Genomic DNA, 20170 nt, shown 5'->3' with positions numbered 1-20170 from the left:
GGGCTAGGGCCTCCACCCCAGAGACCACACCTGGCGGGGGCTCAGTTTCCCAACTTCAGTCCATCAGACCTGCTGAGGCCAGGTCCCCAACCCTGGGACCCTCAGACCCCTAACTCCCATATCCCCAGGACCACCAGACTCCTAACTCCTGGATTCCTGGAACCCCCAGACTCCTAGCTCCTAGATCCTTGGGACCCCCAGGCTCTTAGCTCCTGGATTCCCAGGACCCCCCCCCAGACTCCTCACTCCTAGATCCCTGGGACCCCCAGACTCCTAACTCCTGGATTCCTGGGACCCCTAGACTCCTAACTCCCAGATCCCTGGGACCCCAGGCCCTAGGACAGCTGCTCACCCAGGTTGTAATAAGAGTACACCTTGACTGCCCCAGGCTGTATAAGCCCCACATTAAAGTACTGGTGAACTTTGAAGGCTAGACAGTCCTCCAGGGTGTGTGAGACCTGGAAAGAAGGAGGAGGTTGGTCAAGGGGGTGACATGGGAGGAAGTCCAGCATGGGGTCTGGGGGTTGGAGCAGTGGTGGAGAAACTGAGGGATCAAGGAGGGATATGGGTGGGGAAGATGGGGGGGAGCAGGAATCTTTGCCAAAAGATTAATGAGCAGTTCATCAAATCCATTTTTTTTTCTCCACGGCTCATGGCTAGATTACACTTCTCAGCGTGTTTTCAGTTCCATGCGGCCATGTGATTGAGTTCTGGCCAAGGATTGCTATCTATATCCTTAAAAACATTCCATGGTTAACAAGACTGCAATAGACATTTGAAAGTTGCTAAAAGATTAGATCTTAAAAGTTCTTAACACACACACACACACACACACACACACACACACACACACACACACTTTATAACTATGTGAGGGCATGGATGTAACTAACCTTATTTTGGTAATTATTTCCCAATATATACACATATCAAATCAGTACACTGTATATCTTAAACCTACACAATGTTACATGTCAGTTAAATCTCAATAAAGCTGCAAAAAATAAAGAGAAAGGAAGAAAGAAAAAAGAAAGGGAAGAAGGGAGAGATGAAGGAAGGAAACAGATATACATATATATGTACATATACATAGGCATCATGTATATTTGGAGGAAAATGCTAACAATTAGTGAATTTGGGTAAAGGTTATATGGAACTTCTCTATTGTGCTCTGAAATTTGTAAGGTTGAAATTATATAAAAATTTTAAGGTACAAAAATTAAAATACAAACAAACAAAACAAAACCCATTAAAAAATCCATCTCATGCACAACCCCATTTTCTTCTAGAAAGGATGGATCCAGCAGAGGAGTCCTAAATCCTAGGGATTACAGAACCATGAGATGGACGGTACGTGGATCCCTGAGTGACCACATGGAGTAGAAGTCCCCTTCCTTACCTCCCATACCAGCTGGACTTTACACGAGTGAGACATACAAGTCTCTTGTGTTGAGACCCCCATATTCTTAGGGGTTTTATTTTAGTAGCTAGTGTTGCTTCTGCTGACTAATGTGGGGTGAGGGTACAGGGAGTTAGCAGGAAAGATATGAGGATAGGAGAAGGGGAAGAAATAAGCAGGAAAGAGAAGGAATCATGTTCAAGATAAAGACAGCAAGAGAAGGCTAGATGGAGAGAAAATAAGAGAGAAATGCTAGGGGGTTGGGAGCAAGGGAAGTCCTTTTTCTCCACTGAGCACTTTTTTTTTTTAACCAAGGTGGTTTTTTTCAATGGTTGTTTAAGACTCTGATGAGAAGAGGCTGGAGGGAGCAAGTGAAAAATGAGGTTGGAACATGAGTGGTCAGAAGGTGAGATCCAGACTTCCCTGGTGGCGCAGTGGTTAAGAGTCCACCTGCCAATGCAGAGGACACGGGTTTGATCCCTGGTCCGGGAAGATCCCACATGCCGTGGAGCAACTAAGCCCGTGTGCCACAACTACTGAGCCTGCGCTCTAGAGCCCACGAGCCACAACTACTGAGCCCGTGCACCACAACTACTGAAGCCCGTGTGCCTAGAGCCCGTGCTCCGCAACGAGAGAAGCCACCGCCATGAGAAGCCTGCGCACCACAACGAAGAGTAGCCCCTGCTCACCGCGATGAGAGAAAGCCCGCATGCAGCAATGAAGACCCAATGCAGTCAGAAATAAATAAGATAAATAAATTAAAAAAAAAAAAGGTGAGATGCTTCTAGAAGGTGGGCTGACCTTTTTTACATGCCCTTTCCTCCCACACCAGCAGCCCAGACCCTGTCTCCCCTAGGCTGGGGCTGGCCTGACCTGGAGACAAGGCCAACGGAGAAGGAAAGGCCAGCCAGGTAGGGGTCAAGATCCCAGTGGAAGCCTTACCTTGTCCAGGTAGATGATGAGGGTATTCTTTGTGGAGTCTTTGTTCAGCTCATACTTAGAGATGTATCTGTCGACACCAGTGCTCAGCTGGGGAAGGGTGGGGCTTGTGAAAATCCCTCCTGCATCCCCTTCCCTCCCTCCAGCTTCTTCCAGACCCTGGGCTCCTTCCCATGGATCCCAGCCCCCGAGCCCAAGACCTTCATACCAGTTTGAGGTCATCAATATCAGGAGAGAAGCCAGTCATCATGGATATATCCAGGATTGACATAGTGACATCCTGGTCTCCCAGGTACCTGGATGGGGCAGGGGGAGAGGGGTTGGGCCCTAAGGTGGGGTCACTGCTTGAACAAGGGGGTCATATCAGGGACTGAGGCCTCTAGTTCCCACATAGCAGCATAGAGTGAGGTTCGATTTTAGGAAACATTCCCCCAAGGGGAATACAGGAAATGTAGCATAATGATCAAGGTGATTAATTGCTCAGGTTCTGGAGCCCAACTGCCTGGGTTTAAATCCCAGCTCTTTGTAACATTTGATGAGTTACTTAACCTCTCCCTGCCTTAGTTCTAGAGAATGAAGATATAAGAATATGGGCGTGTCTCACTTTGCATGATTCCGTTACCATGGTCTAGTTCATTGGCACCAGTCCCTCAGCACCATGGTTCAGATCTCAGTACCACGGTATATTAATCGTGAGTAATGGCATAAAGTACAAATCTTGTTGCTAGCTCTTCACTCCACCAATCACTTCATAAATAACAGATGCACCTCACAACCAATGACCAATCACATCCCTTCTTTCAAAGTCTGTTGGATCACTGAGCATCCGTTATTCAGTTCACACACAGACAGCAAGGTGTGAGTCGTGTTACTCCTTTCTCTCACAGTGGAAAAGACCTGTGTGACATTTTACAAAAATGGATCACTGAAAGAGGGAATTGGCCAACAAAGATGGAAGCACAGCCATGAAATGAAGAGTGATAACACTGGAAGTAAAATTTGAGTAGAACATAAATGGAGTTAGAGAAAAAATAGCAGACCATGGGGAGGTTGACCCTACTGCCATTTGCAAGACTAGCTATGTGGCCAGGGGAACTTAGTGAGGCGAACTGATCAACATAAATGAGGAAAGTGGTTGTGACAAAAAGGATGTGGATGTCCCAGAGGAAGGGACACCAGCAAAAACCATCACATGAAAGGGTCTCTTGGATATCTGATGACATTGAAAGCTCCAAGAATGAAATGTTGGAAGTTGACCCAAACTTACAAGGGAACGTGACAATTCACTATGGCATGAAAAGATGCTTGCTTTATCTCATAAGTTATACAAAGAGAAAAGAGGAGACACTGTCCCAACCACAGTGCTTTGGATAAGTGTTTTACAAAGGAGGGAGAAAGAAACCCAACCAATTGTTGTCTCAGTGTTCTAATGTTTTAAATTACAGTGTACTCAACAAATACTCATCTTACTATACTTTCGTTTCTCCAGACCTTTAAAACGGGGAGTGTGAGAGTTTTTGATGTTGTGACTAAAATTTTTAAAGGTCATGGAACACCATAATTCAAAAAGAGTCATGTACCACAATGTTCATTGCAGCTCTATTTACAATAGCCAGGACACGGAAGCAACCTAAGTGTCCATCAACAGATGACTGGATAAAGAAGATGTGGCACATATATACAATGGAATATTACTCAGCCATAAAAAGAAACGAAATTGAGTTATTTGTAGTGAGGTGGATGGACCTAGAGGCTGTCATACAGAGTGAAGTAAGTCAGAAAGAGAAAAACAAATACCGTATGCTAACACATATATATGGAACCTAAAAAAAAAAAAAAAAGGTCATGAAGAACCTAGGGGCAAGACGGGAATAAAGACACAGACCTACTAGAGAATGGACTTGAGGATACAGGGAGGGGGAAGGGTAAGTTGGGACAAAGTGAGAGAGTGGCATAGACATATATACACTACCAAATGTAAAATAGATAGCTAGTGGGAAGCAGCCGCATAGCACAGGGAGATCAGCTGGGTACTTTGTGACCACCTAGAGGGGTGGGATAGGGAGGGTGGGAGGGAGGGAGATGTAAGAGGGAAGAGATATGGGGACATATGTATATGTATAACTGATTCACTTTGTTATAAAGCAGAAACTAACACACCACTGTAAAGCAATTATACTCCAATAAAGAAGTTTAAAAAAAAATAAAATAAAGGTCATGGAACAATTGTAATTTCATGGCTGATTAAGATGACTTTGTACAGACTCAGCTTACATTGTCATTGCTAGTCTCGCACTGTCATGCAAAGTGAAGACTGCTTGCTGTCTCCTTGTGGGTATTTAGCACAGGACTAGATGCACAATACACTCTCAGAAAGCATTAAGCATCACAGTTATTATTTGTAAGAAGTCTTGCTAGAGACAGAGGGATGGCCAAGATGAACCCCAGTGACCCGTCTCTTACCTCGTACAGATGTCAAGGATCATGGAGCCTTTGGCGTCCTGAGGCTTCTTGACTAGAAACACAGAAGACAGAAGGATGGGGGAGGGGGGTTCCTGGGTTCTGATCCAAGAGGGAGGGAGACATTAGAATGGGGGTGGTGGAAGGGTGACAGATAGGGTCTGTACTCCTTTTACCTGGTTCGGGGGCTGGACGTATGGAAACCCGGAGGTCAAACTTTTTGCAGGTGACTTTGCCTTTGAGTTTGGCGTGGTACACGGTCACCACCTGGCGAGATGGGAGGGGAGACAAGGTGTCAGCCCACTTGACTTGGGAAGGAGAGGGTGCCTCTGGGGCAGAGGAGCCTAGAGAAAGTGGTGGGCCAAGAAGGTGTGGGTTCCTGTTCCTTACCGACAAGGTGCCCTGTCCTTTCCCTTGAGCTGTTAATGTGAAATCCTCATTTTCCTTGGTCTGTGGGGAGAGAGAAGAGAGAGCATTGGGAACCAAGCCTTCCCCTGGCTGTGATGGTCATCTGCCCTCCCTCCTGCCTCCTGGCAAACTCTGACTGGCATGGAGGATGGAAGTGAGGAGGGTTTGGCCAGGTGGCTATACCTCTTCTGAGCGCAGGAGGCTAGCAGATTCCCAGACGATACGATGCCTGATCAGAGAGTTGCGGCTGGGTAGTTGGATGGACACATCCAGGTTCAGCTCCTTGTGATCAGGGACATCTTTCTGGTACTGGGCCAAGGCTTGGAACACCATGAAAGTGGCCTGTTGCCCATGACAGAGAAAGAGGGTGAATCTGGGCGACTGAGAAAGCGATTAGAATCCACTGAAGGACGAAGAGACTCAGATCAGACTTGGGGCACTGAGGCTGTGACCTAGAACCCACCAGAGAGGGTGAGAATACGACTGGGGGTTGCTGGATACCGAGGACATGTCCTAGAACTCTCTGAGTGAGAGAGGTTCAGACCAGAACTTGGAGACACTGGGAACATGTCTAGAATCCACCAGAAAGTATAGACATAAGACTGAAAGTCTAGCCACACTGAGAAGGTGGTCTAGACCCATCCAGAGGAGAGAGTCTAAGACAAAAGTTTAGAGGCGCTGAGAATGTGTCTAGAACCCACTCATGAAAAAAAGAATAAAATTGGAATCTGGGAACACTAAGCATCTGATCTAGAACCCAAAATTGACACTGAGAATGTGATTGAGAGCCCATCAGAAAGAAAAAGGGTTAAACTGGAATCTGAGGTTGCTGGAGTTTGAGGTTACTGAACCCATGGTCTAGAACCCATTAGGGACTAGAATAACTGAGAACCTGGTCTAAAACTCACAGTAAGATGTGGTAACACTGAGAGCTTGATGGAACTGAGAACATGGCCTAGAGCCCACCAGTGGGAGAGAAAGGCTTGGATAATGGCCTAGAATCATTAAGAACCTGGTCTAGAACCCACCAGTGAGACAGGGTAACATTGGGGGCCTGGTGAAACAAACATAATCTAGAACCCACCAGTGAGACAGGATAAGATGGGAACCTGGTGGAATTGGGAACATGATGTAGAACCCACTAGGGGAGAGAGAGGCTCACACCTGAACCTGGGCCCTGAGAACATGATCTAGACACCAGGATGGAAAAGGAGGCTCAGAACACAGGTTGGGGCATCCAGAATGTAATCTAGAATCCATAGATGGGTTTTCAATTAAAAAAAACAAAACATTTCTCAACTTCATCCCAATCATCCTGGCTCATGGGACAGAAGCACTGCCTCTCTTGGTCTCAGTGTCCTCTCCAGAAAGCTAATGGGAGGCCATAGGAGGTTGGGATGCAGGTGCCTGGGGGGTGTGAGGCTACTTGCCTGCGTGGAGCCGTAACCACCTCCGTAGTATCTCTGCTCATTGAGCCAGCGCACAACAGGAGGCACAGTGTCAAAGTCTTTGAGCACCAGCAGAGCCAAGAGGGCGTAGGATGTGGCTTCCACGTTGTAGAGCTTCTGGCCACGCTCCTCCCAGCGGTTCCTTTCTGCAGGGAGAACCCCCAGCCCCCAATGCTCACTGCTCTGTCCAGCCTGTAAATAGCTCAGAGAAAGTTCAGAAAAAAGACTCATACTAGGCCTCTTGGTGTTCAGGTGTCCTGGCCCACATTCAAGGTCTTCAGTCTGCTGGCTCCTGCCTCATCCTCTTCCCTCATTAACCTTCACTTCTCCATCTGAATTCTGAACTGCAGCCCCACTGCAGGAGATTCCCTAAACTTGCCATGCTCATTCTTACCTCTGAGCCTTTGCGTATTCTGTTCCCTTTACTTGGAGCACCTTTTCTCTATCTACTCCTGGTTAGTTCCTACCCACCCTGTACAATTCAGCTTCAATGGCACCCCAAGACTGGGTGAGGCTCTTCTTCCTCCTGTCTCTCAAAGCATCCTGTGCTTCTCCTGTCCCAGCACTATGACGCTCTACAGTAATCTATTAACTCATTTCTTTCTTCAATTGGAGTGCGAGGCCATAATGGCAGGGGCTGTGCTGTGTTCACTGTGGTGTCCCAAGTGCCTAAGAAATTAACAATGGCAGAGACTGTCACTAAGAACCATACCCTCCTCTTCCTGGGTACACAGTTGGACTACATCTCCCAGATGCCTTTGCAGGTAGGTATGGCCACATGACTGAGCTCTGGCCAATGGAATGTGCACGGCAATGATGGGGCCCCTTCCATGTCTGGTCCACCTCCCTTGCACAGTCTTCCTACTTCCCCTTCAGCTTGGATGGGATGTGTTCTGAGGCCCCAGAGTGGCAGAGCCTGGAAAAGATAGAGGCCTGGATCCCTGCTTCATTGTATGGAGGAGAGCTGTTCACCAACAACAAACTTTTGTTGTGTTAAGCCACTTTAGTATATGTTACACTATGTTACTTGCGATACGTTATTATCAGTGAGTGCAAACTTGATACAGTGTCATCACTGTGCTGAATTCCCTATGGCATTATCTTATCGAATCCTAACTACCCTTGAGATAATGATAATATTATTAACAATATTAAAGGCAACGATGTTATCAGTGATAGAGCTCTTACCATATGCTAGACCCTTTTCTACTTGCCTTATTCATTTAATCTTTACAACCACCCTATGACATAGGTATCATTTTAAGATGAGGAAACTAAGGTCCAGAGAGGTTAAGCAACTTGTACAAGGTCAGACAGTGAGAAAGTGGCAGGGTGGGATTTCAATTTAGATCTGTCTGATGTCAGAGCCCGTGTTCTTAATGACACCTCACTGCTGTGTCATAGCAAGTGCTCAACACACAACATTCAACATTGTTGAATGAATTGTGCAAGGAACCTTCTTGTGTGGCTTACATTGAGAAATTTTCACACCATAGAGTCATCCATCCCAGTGCAGCTTAGAGCCATGCATCCCAGCTTGAGAGGCCACCCTCAAACCCCAGCCATGCATCCCTCTTTACCCCTCCAGGCTGCCCCTCACCTGTGGCTGTGTTCAGAAATTTGTTGAGGAGGTCATTCTCCAGCTTGCCCAACAGAGCCAGGGCGTAGCCAGCAATGGCCACAGTATATGGTCTTCGCAACTCTAGGTAGTGGTCTTCAAGGAAGTCTCCTGCCTTAGTGATGCTGCGTCCCAGGCTCTACGAGAAAGAGGATTGGGTACTCTGGTCAGGTGGGCGTTGCTGCCACAGAGAACTGGTAAGGATCACATAAGCATCACTTCCTGGGCACCAGGTGGTTTCTGTCCTTGGGACCTATCTGTCTTGGATCTGTCTATTTTTGAGGGTTTCCCATTGTGAGCTGCTTTGTTGCTGAGTACCTACTCTGTGCTGGGGTGGGGGGCGGGGGAGTCTATATACCCCGTGGTGTGCTAGTAAATGTTTAACAACCAGCTCTCCAGTGGAGGCACGGGATTGGGGGGGGTGGGGGGGGGTGGAGGGGTTGCTAGTTTATAGACTGCCAATTACTGTGGTGTAAAACCTTCCACAATGGTCAATTTCAAGCTACTAATGTGATGTCCCTGAACATGGAGTGGGGAAGAGATGCCCCCAAAAGGCACTCGTGAGCTAGTATGAGGCAGATTCAGCACACCAAGGGAACACCTCTTATCCAATCATTATAATCATCACAGCTAGCCCTTACTATGTCCCAGTCATACATCCGCTCATTTAATCTCACAAAATCCTATGAGACAGGTACTATTTTCATCATTATCCTACTGCGCAGATAAAAATACTGTGACTCAGAAAGATGGGGATCGGGGGAAGACATGATTTGAAGTGTTTGCTGATTTCCATGGTGTCAATACTACCATGGCTGATTTCAACCTAGCAATGTGGCATCACTGAATGTAGATTTGGGAAGAGATGGGCAGTAACACAACATCATATAATATTTCCACCATACAGATACAATAGACATAAATAACCTCAAGAGGATAATGATAAAAGGTAGCAAAATATTTAGGAAGTGATACATTTTAAGTGTTTATTACCTGTGTTTTTAGTGTGTAATGTTTGCAGTTTAACTGTAAGTTTATACAATTTAATTTTTAACAATGATTGTGTTCAACAACCAGCTTGCAAAGTCCTGGAAATTTAACAACTGGCTTCCACAAGCTGGGCAGCACCCTGTTGATTTAAATGCCAGCAGTCTGGTTCCATAGCCTATGCCATACTTCATGCTGTGTTGTAGAAGAAACAATCCTTTTGCCTGCCCAGCTACCCCTCCTACATCTGTCCTTGATTGTTGTTAAGAATACCTCCTCCCTTTCATTCACGTGGCCACAGTGGAAGCAGCCATATTTGCCCACTAAGACCTACTTCCTGGCCTCACCTGATTGGTCCAGGGGTGAATCCCTGACCCAAGCTGAGCCAATCAGAATCCTTCACTGGGAACCTGAGCTGTAGCCTTGGTCTGACTATTTCCCCAAGGAAGACAGCCATGTTCTGCCAGGCAGGCTGGATGGCAGGGAAAAGTTGAATTATTGGGCAAGAAGGGAATGAAAGACATGTGAGAACATGAAGAACAAAGCATCCTGGCAGAGTCCCTGAGGCTATTTTCATTTTTCTTTTTTTTTGGCTGCACAGGCATGTGGGATCTTAGTTCCCCAACCAGGGATCGGACCTTAACCACTGGACTACCAAGGAAGTCCCTACTTTCATCTTTGAATTCGATAAATTCTTAGATCCCTAAAATAAATTTCCCATCTATTTTTGTACAATCTAGGTCACACGTATGATAACTAGGACACATGTGTGACATCTAGGACAACTCAGAGAGTCCTAAAAAAAACCCACAAAGATTATTATACCCATCTTACAGATGCACACACTGAGGCCCAGCAAGGGGAAGTGCCTGAGAATCAGGATTTAAGGTCAGTTTTGTCTGACCCCACAGTTCTAGTGCTCTTTTCTGCTATAATTTCTCTCAAATCTTCAAGGTTGGAACCAGGAAGGCCTGGGTCCCTCTTGGGCATAAAAGGTAACAGCCCCCTCCCCTCCACCTCTTTTCTGGGGTTCTGAGGAGGGAGAAGCAGCTGGCTGAAAGGGAGATCCTGAGGTTCCCCACTAGGGTAACTAAAAGTCAAACAACCCACTCTCAAAACCCCAGGGCAAAGCAGATGGAGTGATTACAGATTCTCAGGAGCCTGTCTTTCTAAGCTTCTCTGCTTCAGAACCAAAACTAGAGGAAAAGGGGATAGCAATGAGCCAACATTTTTAATGCTTTTCCTTTTGGGGTCATGGACCCCTTTAAAAATCTCCTGAAAGATCCCTCAGACTAAGGTAATAATCTTGAGGATTCCGCCCTCACTCCCCTTTTAGCTCTGTGTCCTGAGTTTTCTTTAGGGAAGCAGCAAGGATACAGATGTAGGAGTGTTGTGGAAAGCAAGCTGAAGGGGCTTTTGTTGAAATTGGCTACAACTCTCTGACAATGGTAAAGCAGGCAGAAAGGACCCGATCTTTGATTTCTCTGTGCCTCAGTTTTCTCTTCTGTAAACTGGGGATAATAAGAGTAGCCTACCTCTTGGGCTGTTACAAGGATTACAGGACTTAAACTTGTCACACTCTTAGATGATTTATCTTAGTTAGATACTCTTATGGCCGCTGTGGGGGTTGTTACCACACTGGGAGGACTGGAAATGGCTGGAAAGCAACACCTCACCTTCCCAGGTGGATGTGTCCTGGGTAGGGGAGAGGAAGAAGGGAGAGAGCGGGGGACACTTACGTTGACCTGTGCGTCGCAAATGTCTTTAGCCTCCTGCAGCGCGATGAGAACAAACGCCGTGAGGGACACGTCTTTCTCCTCGGGATTCTTGAAGCCACCCTAGAGGAGAAGCAGGAAACAAGGATAGGGTCACCAGTGTGTTCCCACACGCCAACCAACCCCCCCCTGTAGGATCAGCCGGTCAAGGCAGGGCTGGGTCTCTTCCCAGGTTCCTCCCCAGGAGGGTCAAGCTCTTTGGTATTCATTCATTCATTTATTCATTCTGCAAATGTCGCTGATGCTGTGGTCGAGATGTTGGATGAAAACCAGACTCCGGCCCCAGCCCTCATGGAACTCCCCATCTGGTAGGGGAGACAGATAGGAACCAACCAGCTCATCAACAAATATATAATTACAAACTGATGAGTGCTGCACGGGAGAAGTGGATGTGGCATTGAGAATGGATAGTGGGAGGGTGACTCAGTCATGGATAAGTGTCCCTGAGCAATGGTAGCTGGAACCACAATCTGAACAGTGAGTAAGAGTAAAGTCTCAAAGAGGGCAGGGGTTAGCATGCCAGGCAGCAGGAACAGCATGTGCAAAGGCCCTGTGTCTGTATAGAGCAAGGCTCCCAGCAGTACAGACGGAGTGTGGAAAGAAGGAGGTAAGGCTATGAGGCTGGAAGCCTGAAAGGTCAGGCTAAGGCATCAATTCTCCAACTTAAGCACACCTGGTGGGGGTGGTGGGGGGAGGGTGTTAAAACTCAGATTCCTAGGCGTCGCCCCTAAAGTTTCTGATTCAGTGCATCTGGAGTGCAGCCTGAGAATTTCTGACATTTTGCATTTCTAACAAGTTTGCAGGTAGTGCTGACGCTGCTGGCCTGGGGACCACACTTTTAGGGCCACAGCTCTGAGTTCTGTGTTTAAGAGCAATGGGGAGCCAGGGGAATTTCATTTTGCACCAGATCCTGCAGGTCTCTGGTTTTTGCAAGGGAGGAATGACACTTTCAGTTCCCTCATTTCCCTGTTGCCACACACAGTGAATTGGGCAGTGGGTGGATGGCGGGATCTTCCTCCAGTCTGTCCTGGGATGCTCAGGTGCCCCTCTCCCCCCAGCCTGCCCCGAATCTCTGCCTCTTACAATCATTTCTTGGTGTATCACGGGCCCATCCTCCTGGAAGACTCCATCAGGCTTCTGCTTCTCTAGGATCAGCCATTTGACGGCCCCACAGAGGACCTGGGAGTCGATGGCGATGAGGTTGGAGGCCAGTGCAAAGACCTTGACCACGAAGGCTGTCAGCCTGGTGGGTGGGTACAGAGCATGAGCCAATTGTCTCTGGGATCCGTAGACTGGCATCCCAGCCAACCAATGAGCAGAGAGAGGCAGGGCCTAGCCTGGTTGGCCCAGGTTCCCTTCCCAAAGCTCAGGACCCAGCGTTGCATGCAGGTTACACAGCGGGCTGGTACCTTGATTCTGGGTGGCGACCCGCCTAGACCACCCCAGGCCGGGATCCAGGCCCTGCTCAGGGAGGTGCAAGGCTGAGGATGGGCAAGCTGATCGTGGAGACTCACCAGGTGCTGGGTGGCCGTTTCAGGAAGGCGGCGTAAGCCGAGTTGGGTTGTCTGTAGGCCAGCTGCTGGGTGTACCCTGCAGGGAAGAGAGAAGTGTCACCAGAGGCTGCGTGGAGGGGGCGGCTGGGGTGGGTAGGCCAGGAAGGGGAGGGGCTTAGAAAGAGGATAAAGATTCTGTGAGGGGCGGGACAGGGGTCCAGAGAGGAAAAGTGGGGGCTCTGGGCAGGGGACGGGTGTATGGGAGGGAGGGGAGCTTAAAGCGGAGAGGGACTCGGAGAAGGTGGGAGGATCAGAGAGAAGAAGGGGAAGGAGTTCTCGGAGGAGAGGGGATTCAGAGAGAGGAGGGTTCTCAAAATGGGTTCTCAGGGGCAAGGGGGCCTCAGCGGGGGAGGGAGCTCAGAGAGGGGCTCAGAGAGGGGTGAGGGGGTGGGCTCAGAGGAGGGGCGGGGGCCTCGAATGGGCGGGGCCTCAGGAGTGGAGGGGCGGGGCCTCGAGGTGGGCGGGGTCTCAGGAGTGGAAGGGGCTCAGAGGGGCAGGGTCCAGGGGTGGAGGGCTTTCACAGGAGCGGGTCTCAGAGAGGTGGAGTCTCAGGGGTGGAGGCGGCTCCGAGGGGCGGGTGGGGCGCACACCCTTCTTGATGAGCTCCAAGGCCTCCTGCCGCTTCTCCAGGCCGAACTTCTCCCACTGCTCGGTGTTGTCTAGGTAGTGAACCGCGATGACCGTGGGCGTCATGCTGATCATGTTCTGCTCTCCGCAGCCCGAGGGGGTTTGGATGAGGTGCTTCAGTCGGTCCCCGTTGATGGCGTCCTCTGTCATCTGGGCCACTGGGGTCCCTGCAGCCGGGCGTGAGGATGGCACTCAAGTCTGGGGCTGCCCCCAGCGTTTCCAGGCTCTGACCAGCCAGGGCCCAAGGGGTCAGGGACACAGCTGGGAGCATGTGAATGATGGAAATGATGCACGGCGGAGTGGCGAGAGGGGGCTCTGCATTTGTGGGCGGTGGGAGTGGGCTTCCGCTTCACAGGGCAACTCCGGTCCCTGGGTCCTCTGGTTACACCAGTGGTAAAATAATTCCAGGAACAACCACCATGAATACTTTTATCATGCTTAATGCTATTTGCTAGGCTCTGTTCTAATACCATACAGTATCTCATTTAATCCTCCCAACAACCCTTAGATATCAATACTATTATTCCGCCCCTATCACAGATGAGGAAACCAAGGGTCTCCTCCCAAAACCTTACAGCTCTCAAGTTGCAAGGTGCCTTTCCAGCTCCGTCTTGTCCCTTCTCGCCCCAGTTCTCCATCCGAGGCAATTAAATCCAGAATTTCTGCTCTTGAACTATACCGCTCTTTATCAGCAAAAGCTATTTGCTGAACTAAGTACTGCCTGGAGCCTTCTATGAAGCAGATTAAGGAGGGGTTCTAGCTGAAGAGGAGGTGGGAGACACAGTGGTTAAATACTCCTGGGATTAGATGGAACTGGGCTCCCTTCTCAGGAGTCATGGCCCCGCAACACCATTCTGGGTCCCCTGGGATTGGGGCCAAGGGCATCTCACCTTGCAGGAGGATCTTGGTCTCTGACTCCGTGTCTGGGACTTGGTCACTGAGATTGGCAGCTTTGATTTCCTCTCGCTGCACTCCCTCTGCCGGGTGAATGGGAGACACCAGAGGCACCAGCCCCCTCCCACCCCGCCCTGCATCACCACCCCGGCCTCACCCCCTCTGCCTCGCTGACTCACTTTGGCCCAGATGTTCTGGATCCAGTGTGCGAACGGCCACAGTTTTGTTGACTCTCATTCCTTCTGGCTGGACAGTGTTGGGGGTAGGGGGAGTCGTGTGCATAAAAGGGCAGACGGACAGACAGTCAGCAGGGCACTGTTCTTGGGATTACTATAGCACAAGGCATGATGGCCTCCACCTGACCTTAGCTGTGTGACTGGAAGTCAGTTACTTAACCTGTCTGTGCCTCAGCTTCCTTCCTTATAAGGAGGTAATGTAAACATCTACCTCATACCCACTGTTGTGCAAATTAATAATAAAATTATAAATTAATGAAGAAATAACAAGACCTTTAGAAATCTTCCTATGCACCTAGAAGATTGCTTTCCTGGGGTTAATTCATGTAATCTTCACAACAACCCACTGGAGTGGGTACTGCTATTATCAGTGCCATTTTAAAGATGGGGGAACTGGGGTACAGACAGGTAAAGTAACTTGCCCAAGGTCACACAGTGAGTAGAACAGAATTTGGGCTTGAACCTGGTAGTCTGGCTCCAGAGTCTGTTTTTAACCCAAATGCCTCTCAATGGGCTAAATAAAATAAAAATAAAAATCTAAAAATAAAACAAATAATATAAAAGTAAAACAAAAATTTTAAATAAATAAATAAGAATAAATAATAAAGAAAAGAGAAAAAGAAGAAATAAATGAAAGAATGTACATAAGTACTAACACAGTGCCTGACACATAAGTGCTCAATTAAAATAGGGGCTATCTTAATTAGAATCAAAGGCCCAATGTGAGCTGTCATGTGTCTACAGACAAACCTTTTTATTTTATTTATTTATTTATGTGGCTGCACCCTGCGGCTTATGAGATCTTAGTTCCCTAACCAGGGATCGAACCCGGGGCCCCAGCAGTGAAAGCGCCGAGTCCCAATCACTGGACTGCCAGGGAATTCCCATCAAGATTATTAAAGTCAAAAGAAAACTCCTATGCTGAAATGTGTTACAAAATGTTATATTTGATATTAAAATATATTTTAATGAAAAAAATATTATTGATCTTTGTTTGAGCTTTCGGGTGCCCCCTAAAATTGTGTGCCCAAGGAGAATACCTCACTTGCCTCACCCTAATCCCGGCCCTGCTTCCAAACCTCCAGGACTCCTGAATTTCCTAAGGTTGGCCTGGGTCTCTAACCTGGGTTGACAGCACAGGGAGAACAGGAGCCTTTCCTGAGGGACAAGGGGCAGCAGGTACCCCAAGGACTCACCACGACCTTCAGGGTCTTCTTGACACCATCACTGATGAAGCGGTTGTAGACAGCAGCCTTGACCTCCACCTCATGGAGGCCGACCTTCAGGGGCACAATGACATAAGGCACGGGCACCGAGGACTTGGGTGGGATGATTAGAGTCTGCTGGTGGCGCTTCTTGGCAGTTGCCAGGCTACAGAAGGCTGGATTGTAGAGCAATTCCACCCTCACCTGCCGGGGAGAGAGAGTATCAAGTCAGGGGAATGTGCCACAGACCCTCTTCTCCAAGCCCCCATCATGCTTCCATTGCACCAGGGGCCCACCTTGAGCTCTTCCGCCTCCCGGTAGTTGTAGAGGACAGCTCGGATCTCCACCTGCTCATTGCGCACAACAGAGTAGGGTAGACGCAGGTCAATGAAGAAATCCTGCATCACCGTGACCTCATAGGGGTCAGCCACACAGATCCCTGCCCGGGTGGAAACAGAACACGAAGTGTCAGGGGTGGGGTGGGGGGTGGGCAAGGTGGACTGGATCCAAGTTCAGGTCCAAGTTCTTGCCCCTACCAATGTCTCAGTGCTTACCTCTGACCACTGGAGCTGTCCCAAGGTCAGCCTGTCTTTGCAGAAGCCCACAGACGAACCATCATTAATGGTGATAACTTACAGATGGTGGTGGTGGCTGGGAGTTGCCATGATTTAGTGGTTCCCATTTTCTTTGTAATTTTACTCATAGATAGTTGTGTAGGAGGGAAGAAGGCAAGCATAAATGAAGGGTCTATATGTACAATCTCCAAAATGGTAGCCCCAAGTGGTCACTGGGCACTTGAAATGTGGCTAGCTCCAGTGAGAACTGGATTCCTACTTTTATTTCCTTTTAATTAACTTAGATTTAAACTTAAAAACCAATGCTCATTGTGAATGTAATAAAAACCACTGACTTGTTCACTTTCAAACGGTGACTTTCATGTTATGTGAATTATATCTCAATTTTAAAAACGATGCTTGATTCAGTGATTGGAAAACTTTTAAAGTTTGTAGTTTAAGTATGTTTAGAACAACTTGGATGGGCCAATCTACCTTTTCAGCTGTAAATTTTATGGATCCCAAAATACAGATCAGAGTATTTTCAATGAAAAGCTAGCATCCTAATTTAGATGCACTGTCAGTATAACATACATGGCAGATTTCGAAGGCTTAGTACAAACAAAAATAAAATACATGATTAAAAAATTTGAGATATTAATAGGTTATTCTTAAACATTAATAGATTTGCTATTGTAACATGATTAGTGTGGTAGTGGTTTTGCAAATTTTTACAAAATGTTGAAATAATAATATTTTGGATATATTTGGATTAAATAAAATGTATTATTAAAATTGATTTAATCTACTCCATTTTTGTGGGGCTACCAGAAAATTTTAAATGACATACACAGCTTGCATTATATTTCTAATGGACAGTGCTGATCTACATTGTAAAAAGTAATAGGACACCTCAACTAAAATTGGAGAAGGGAAGGCCTGTAGAAGGAGCTCTGATGTCCTACCACTCACTTCAGTTATCCCAAACAGGAAGATGTTATCCCAAACAGGAAGATGTCAACAGATCCCAACAGGAAGAAGCTTCAATTACAGACCCCAACTGGAAGAGATGTTTGCACTCCCAAGCAGAAAGTGCAATTAACTTACTACAGCAGGAGGAAGGAAGATTTTCTTCCTGCCCAGGAACAAGCCCAGCCAATGAAAACACTGCAGCTCAGCCAATGAGAAGCTGTCTTACCTGAACTGTTACTTTCCTCCAATGAGGAAATTTTTCTCTTGCTGATGACTTGTTTGCCCTACCCTTCACTCTATAAAAACCTTTCATTTTGTACAACTCCTCTGAGTAGCTCTCTGCTTGCCAGATAAGATGCTGCCCAGCTCATGAATTGTTTAACAAACCCAATTAGATCTTCAGATTTACTCAGTTGAATTTTGTTGACAACATCGAGCAAAACGATGCTTAAAAACAGTGGTTACTTGTGATACAGCAGTTACCAGATTAAATGTAAGCAAAGTGTCGATGCAAGTGAAATTTGTGAAAACATTATCACATTAATAATAATGTTACACCAAGAAATCTGTTAAGATTGGAGGGAGTTCCCTGGCGGTCCAGTGGTTAGGACTCCCTGCTCTCACTGCTGAGGGCCAATCCCTGATTGGACCAGGGTTCAATCCCTGCTTGGGGAACTAAGATTCCACAAGCCACGCAGCACCGCCAAAAAAGAAAAACTAAGAAGATCTGATAATTTTTCGTATTCTTCAATGGCAGAAAAAATAATAATCAGAGGCTTGAACAAAATCCTTATTTCCCAATCTACAGTCATTTACTCATCACCCTCGGGGGGTCTGCTATAGTCACTGGTTTAATTTACCATTTCTTACCTACTATTTACATTTTTAAACTCAAATTTAATTTACTACGGTGCATGAGAACCCAGGTTCTTGTGCTATAAACAGAAGGTTACCTCAAGGAAAACAAAATGATTTTGTTAAATACTGGTTAGCTTGTGTTGTCCGCAGAAAGCTAGACCACTCTCTCTTTGTTTAAAAAAAGGAGTTAAACAAGAATTAGAGACAAGGTGAAGACATCCTTGCACTAGACTTAGCTTTTCTCCTTGAATGAGATGGAAGGAAGAATGGAAAGAGAACCAAAAAAGGAATGACTTCTGATACACAATTCCTGTCACTTCAAGGCAGTGAAACAATTATTCTGCGTGATACTGTGACAGTGGCTACAAGTCATGATGTATTTATCCAAACCCATAGAATGTACAACACCAAGAGTGAATCCTAATGCCAACTATGGACTTCAGTTCATAGTAATGTATCAGTATTGGCCCATCCATTATAACAAACGTACCACACTAATGCAGGATGTTAACAATAGGGGAATCTGGGGGAGAGAGGGGTACGTGGCACCTCTCTATACTTTTTGCTCAATTGTTTCTGAAAACCTAATACATTTTTTAAAAAATCTCTTAGTTAAAAAGAAATGAGGGACTTCGCTGGTGGGCCAGCGGTTAAGAATCCGCCTTCCAATGCAGGGGACGTGAGTTCAATCCCTGGTCTGGGAACTAAGATCCCACGTGCCACGGGGCAACTAAGCCCGTGAGCCGCAACTACTGAGCATGCAAGCCACAACTAGAGAGCCCACGTGCTCTGGAGCCAGTACGCCACAACTAGAAAGAAGCCCTTACGCCACAACGAAGAGCCCGCGCTGCAACTAAGACCCCACACAGCCAAAAAGTAAATAAATAAATAAATATTTTTTAAAAAAGAAATGACAACGCCAGAAACTAACACAACACTGTAAATCAACTATACTTCAATTAAAAAAAAAAAAGAAAGAAAGAAATGACTTCTGATGCCTGCTTTGTGTCATTTAAGGAAGCACCTATGCATCTCCGGAAGGCATTTACCCTTTGATCCCTAAAGTATGTTCGACTCCAATAATAAAAATAATAGCTCACACTCATTGAACATTTACAATGTGTCAGGTACTATTATCACTATTATAAAATCCCAACACTTTGAGTAGGTACTATTTCTATTGTGCCCATTTTATGGATGAGCACAGAGAGGCTGGGTAACTTGACTAAGGCCACACAGCTGACCAGAGGAGGACCTGGGATTTGGACACAGGCACTTGGGCTTGGGAAGCTCCCTGCTTTTAACCTTACTGACTCTTTAATTCCTAATAGCTCACAAGTCTAAAAATTTCAAGTTCTATTGGTTATGATGCTACAGTCTTTATTCTGAAGTTTGGATTCCTGAAAGTTTCATTCACTTGTGATCCTGGGCAAGTCACCTTCTTTCCCTGGCTTCAGTGTTCTCATTTGTAGGAGAATCATAGTACCAACCTTATAGGGTAGTTGTGAGCATTAAATGAGATACTATGTAGAGAGTTAATAATGTTGAAAAGATATCACAGGCAAGATCTAAAAACCACAGGGATTCTGCCCCACCCCACCCCCGGGGACATGTGGTAATATCTGGGGACATTTTGGATGTCACAACTAGGGAGATGTGTTGCTACTGGAATCTAGCAGGTAGAAGCCATGAAGATACCCAACATCTTATATTGCACAGGACAGTCCCCTGCCACAAAGAATGACCCAGCCCAGAATGACATCAGGGATGAGACTGAGAAATGCTGGTGCAGGGAAGAACTCTTCCAACATTCATGTCCATACAAATCTCCCGGGGATCATGTAATAAAATGCACATTCTGGCTGAGCCGGTCAGGAGTGACTAAGATTCTGAATGTCTAACAAACTCCCTGGTAAAGCTACTTTACCAGATTGCAGCTGGTCCAGGGAATAGGCTTTGAGGGGCAAGGATCTAACCGTGGTTTTCAACCATTTTTTTTTTTTTTTTCAGGCTGCAGGAACTTTTTTTTTAGGTAAAGGAAACCTCACACAGAATCTCGATATATGGAAATGTACAACAGGCGAATACGAAGATGCTCTGATTTGAAACAGGGATGGGGGCCCCAAACTAGAACTGTGCTGAGTGGCTTTGGAGTCTCAGGCAGAAGGAAAACTATGTGCTCTGTGTATATGATTTCATCTGCCATCATCAGTTGTTCAAGAGAAATTAGCAGAAAA

At 46.8% G+C, this 20170-nt stretch overlaps 1 protein-coding gene across 1 annotated transcript in view; it reads right to left on the bottom strand.

The window, feature by feature from the left end:
* Nucleotides 1-20170, bottom strand: part of C3 (complement C3) — a 37467-nt gene that overhangs the window by 1437 nt on the left and 15860 nt on the right. Inside the window, exons 20-36 of the mRNA XM_057541165.1 lie at nt 15846-15988; nt 15541-15753; nt 14288-14354; nt 14105-14191; nt 13178-13381; nt 12549-12624; nt 12118-12277; nt 10999-11097; nt 8255-8411; nt 6637-6800; nt 5390-5548; nt 5189-5248; nt 4975-5065; nt 4802-4853; nt 2547-2634; nt 2342-2428; nt 353-458 (exon numbers count right to left, since the gene is read on the bottom strand). Of these exons, the coding sequence (XP_057397148.1) occupies nt 353-458; nt 2342-2428; nt 2547-2634; nt 4802-4853; nt 4975-5065; nt 5189-5248; nt 5390-5548; nt 6637-6800; nt 8255-8411; nt 10999-11097; nt 12118-12277; nt 12549-12624; nt 13178-13381; nt 14105-14191; nt 14288-14354; nt 15541-15753; nt 15846-15988 (2013 nt within the window). The remainder of the gene's footprint in view (nt 1-352; nt 459-2341; nt 2429-2546; nt 2635-4801; nt 4854-4974; nt 5066-5188; nt 5249-5389; nt 5549-6636; nt 6801-8254; nt 8412-10998; nt 11098-12117; nt 12278-12548; nt 12625-13177; nt 13382-14104; nt 14192-14287; nt 14355-15540; nt 15754-15845; nt 15989-20170) is intronic.

The sequence above is a fragment of the Balaenoptera acutorostrata genome, chromosome 2 (assembly GCF_949987535.1).
Source record: "Balaenoptera acutorostrata chromosome 2, mBalAcu1.1, whole genome shotgun sequence".
In the NCBI taxonomy this organism is placed as follows: Eukaryota; Metazoa; Chordata; class Mammalia; order Artiodactyla; family Balaenopteridae; genus Balaenoptera; species Balaenoptera acutorostrata.
This window is presented reverse-complemented; position numbering and strand designations above follow the sequence as displayed.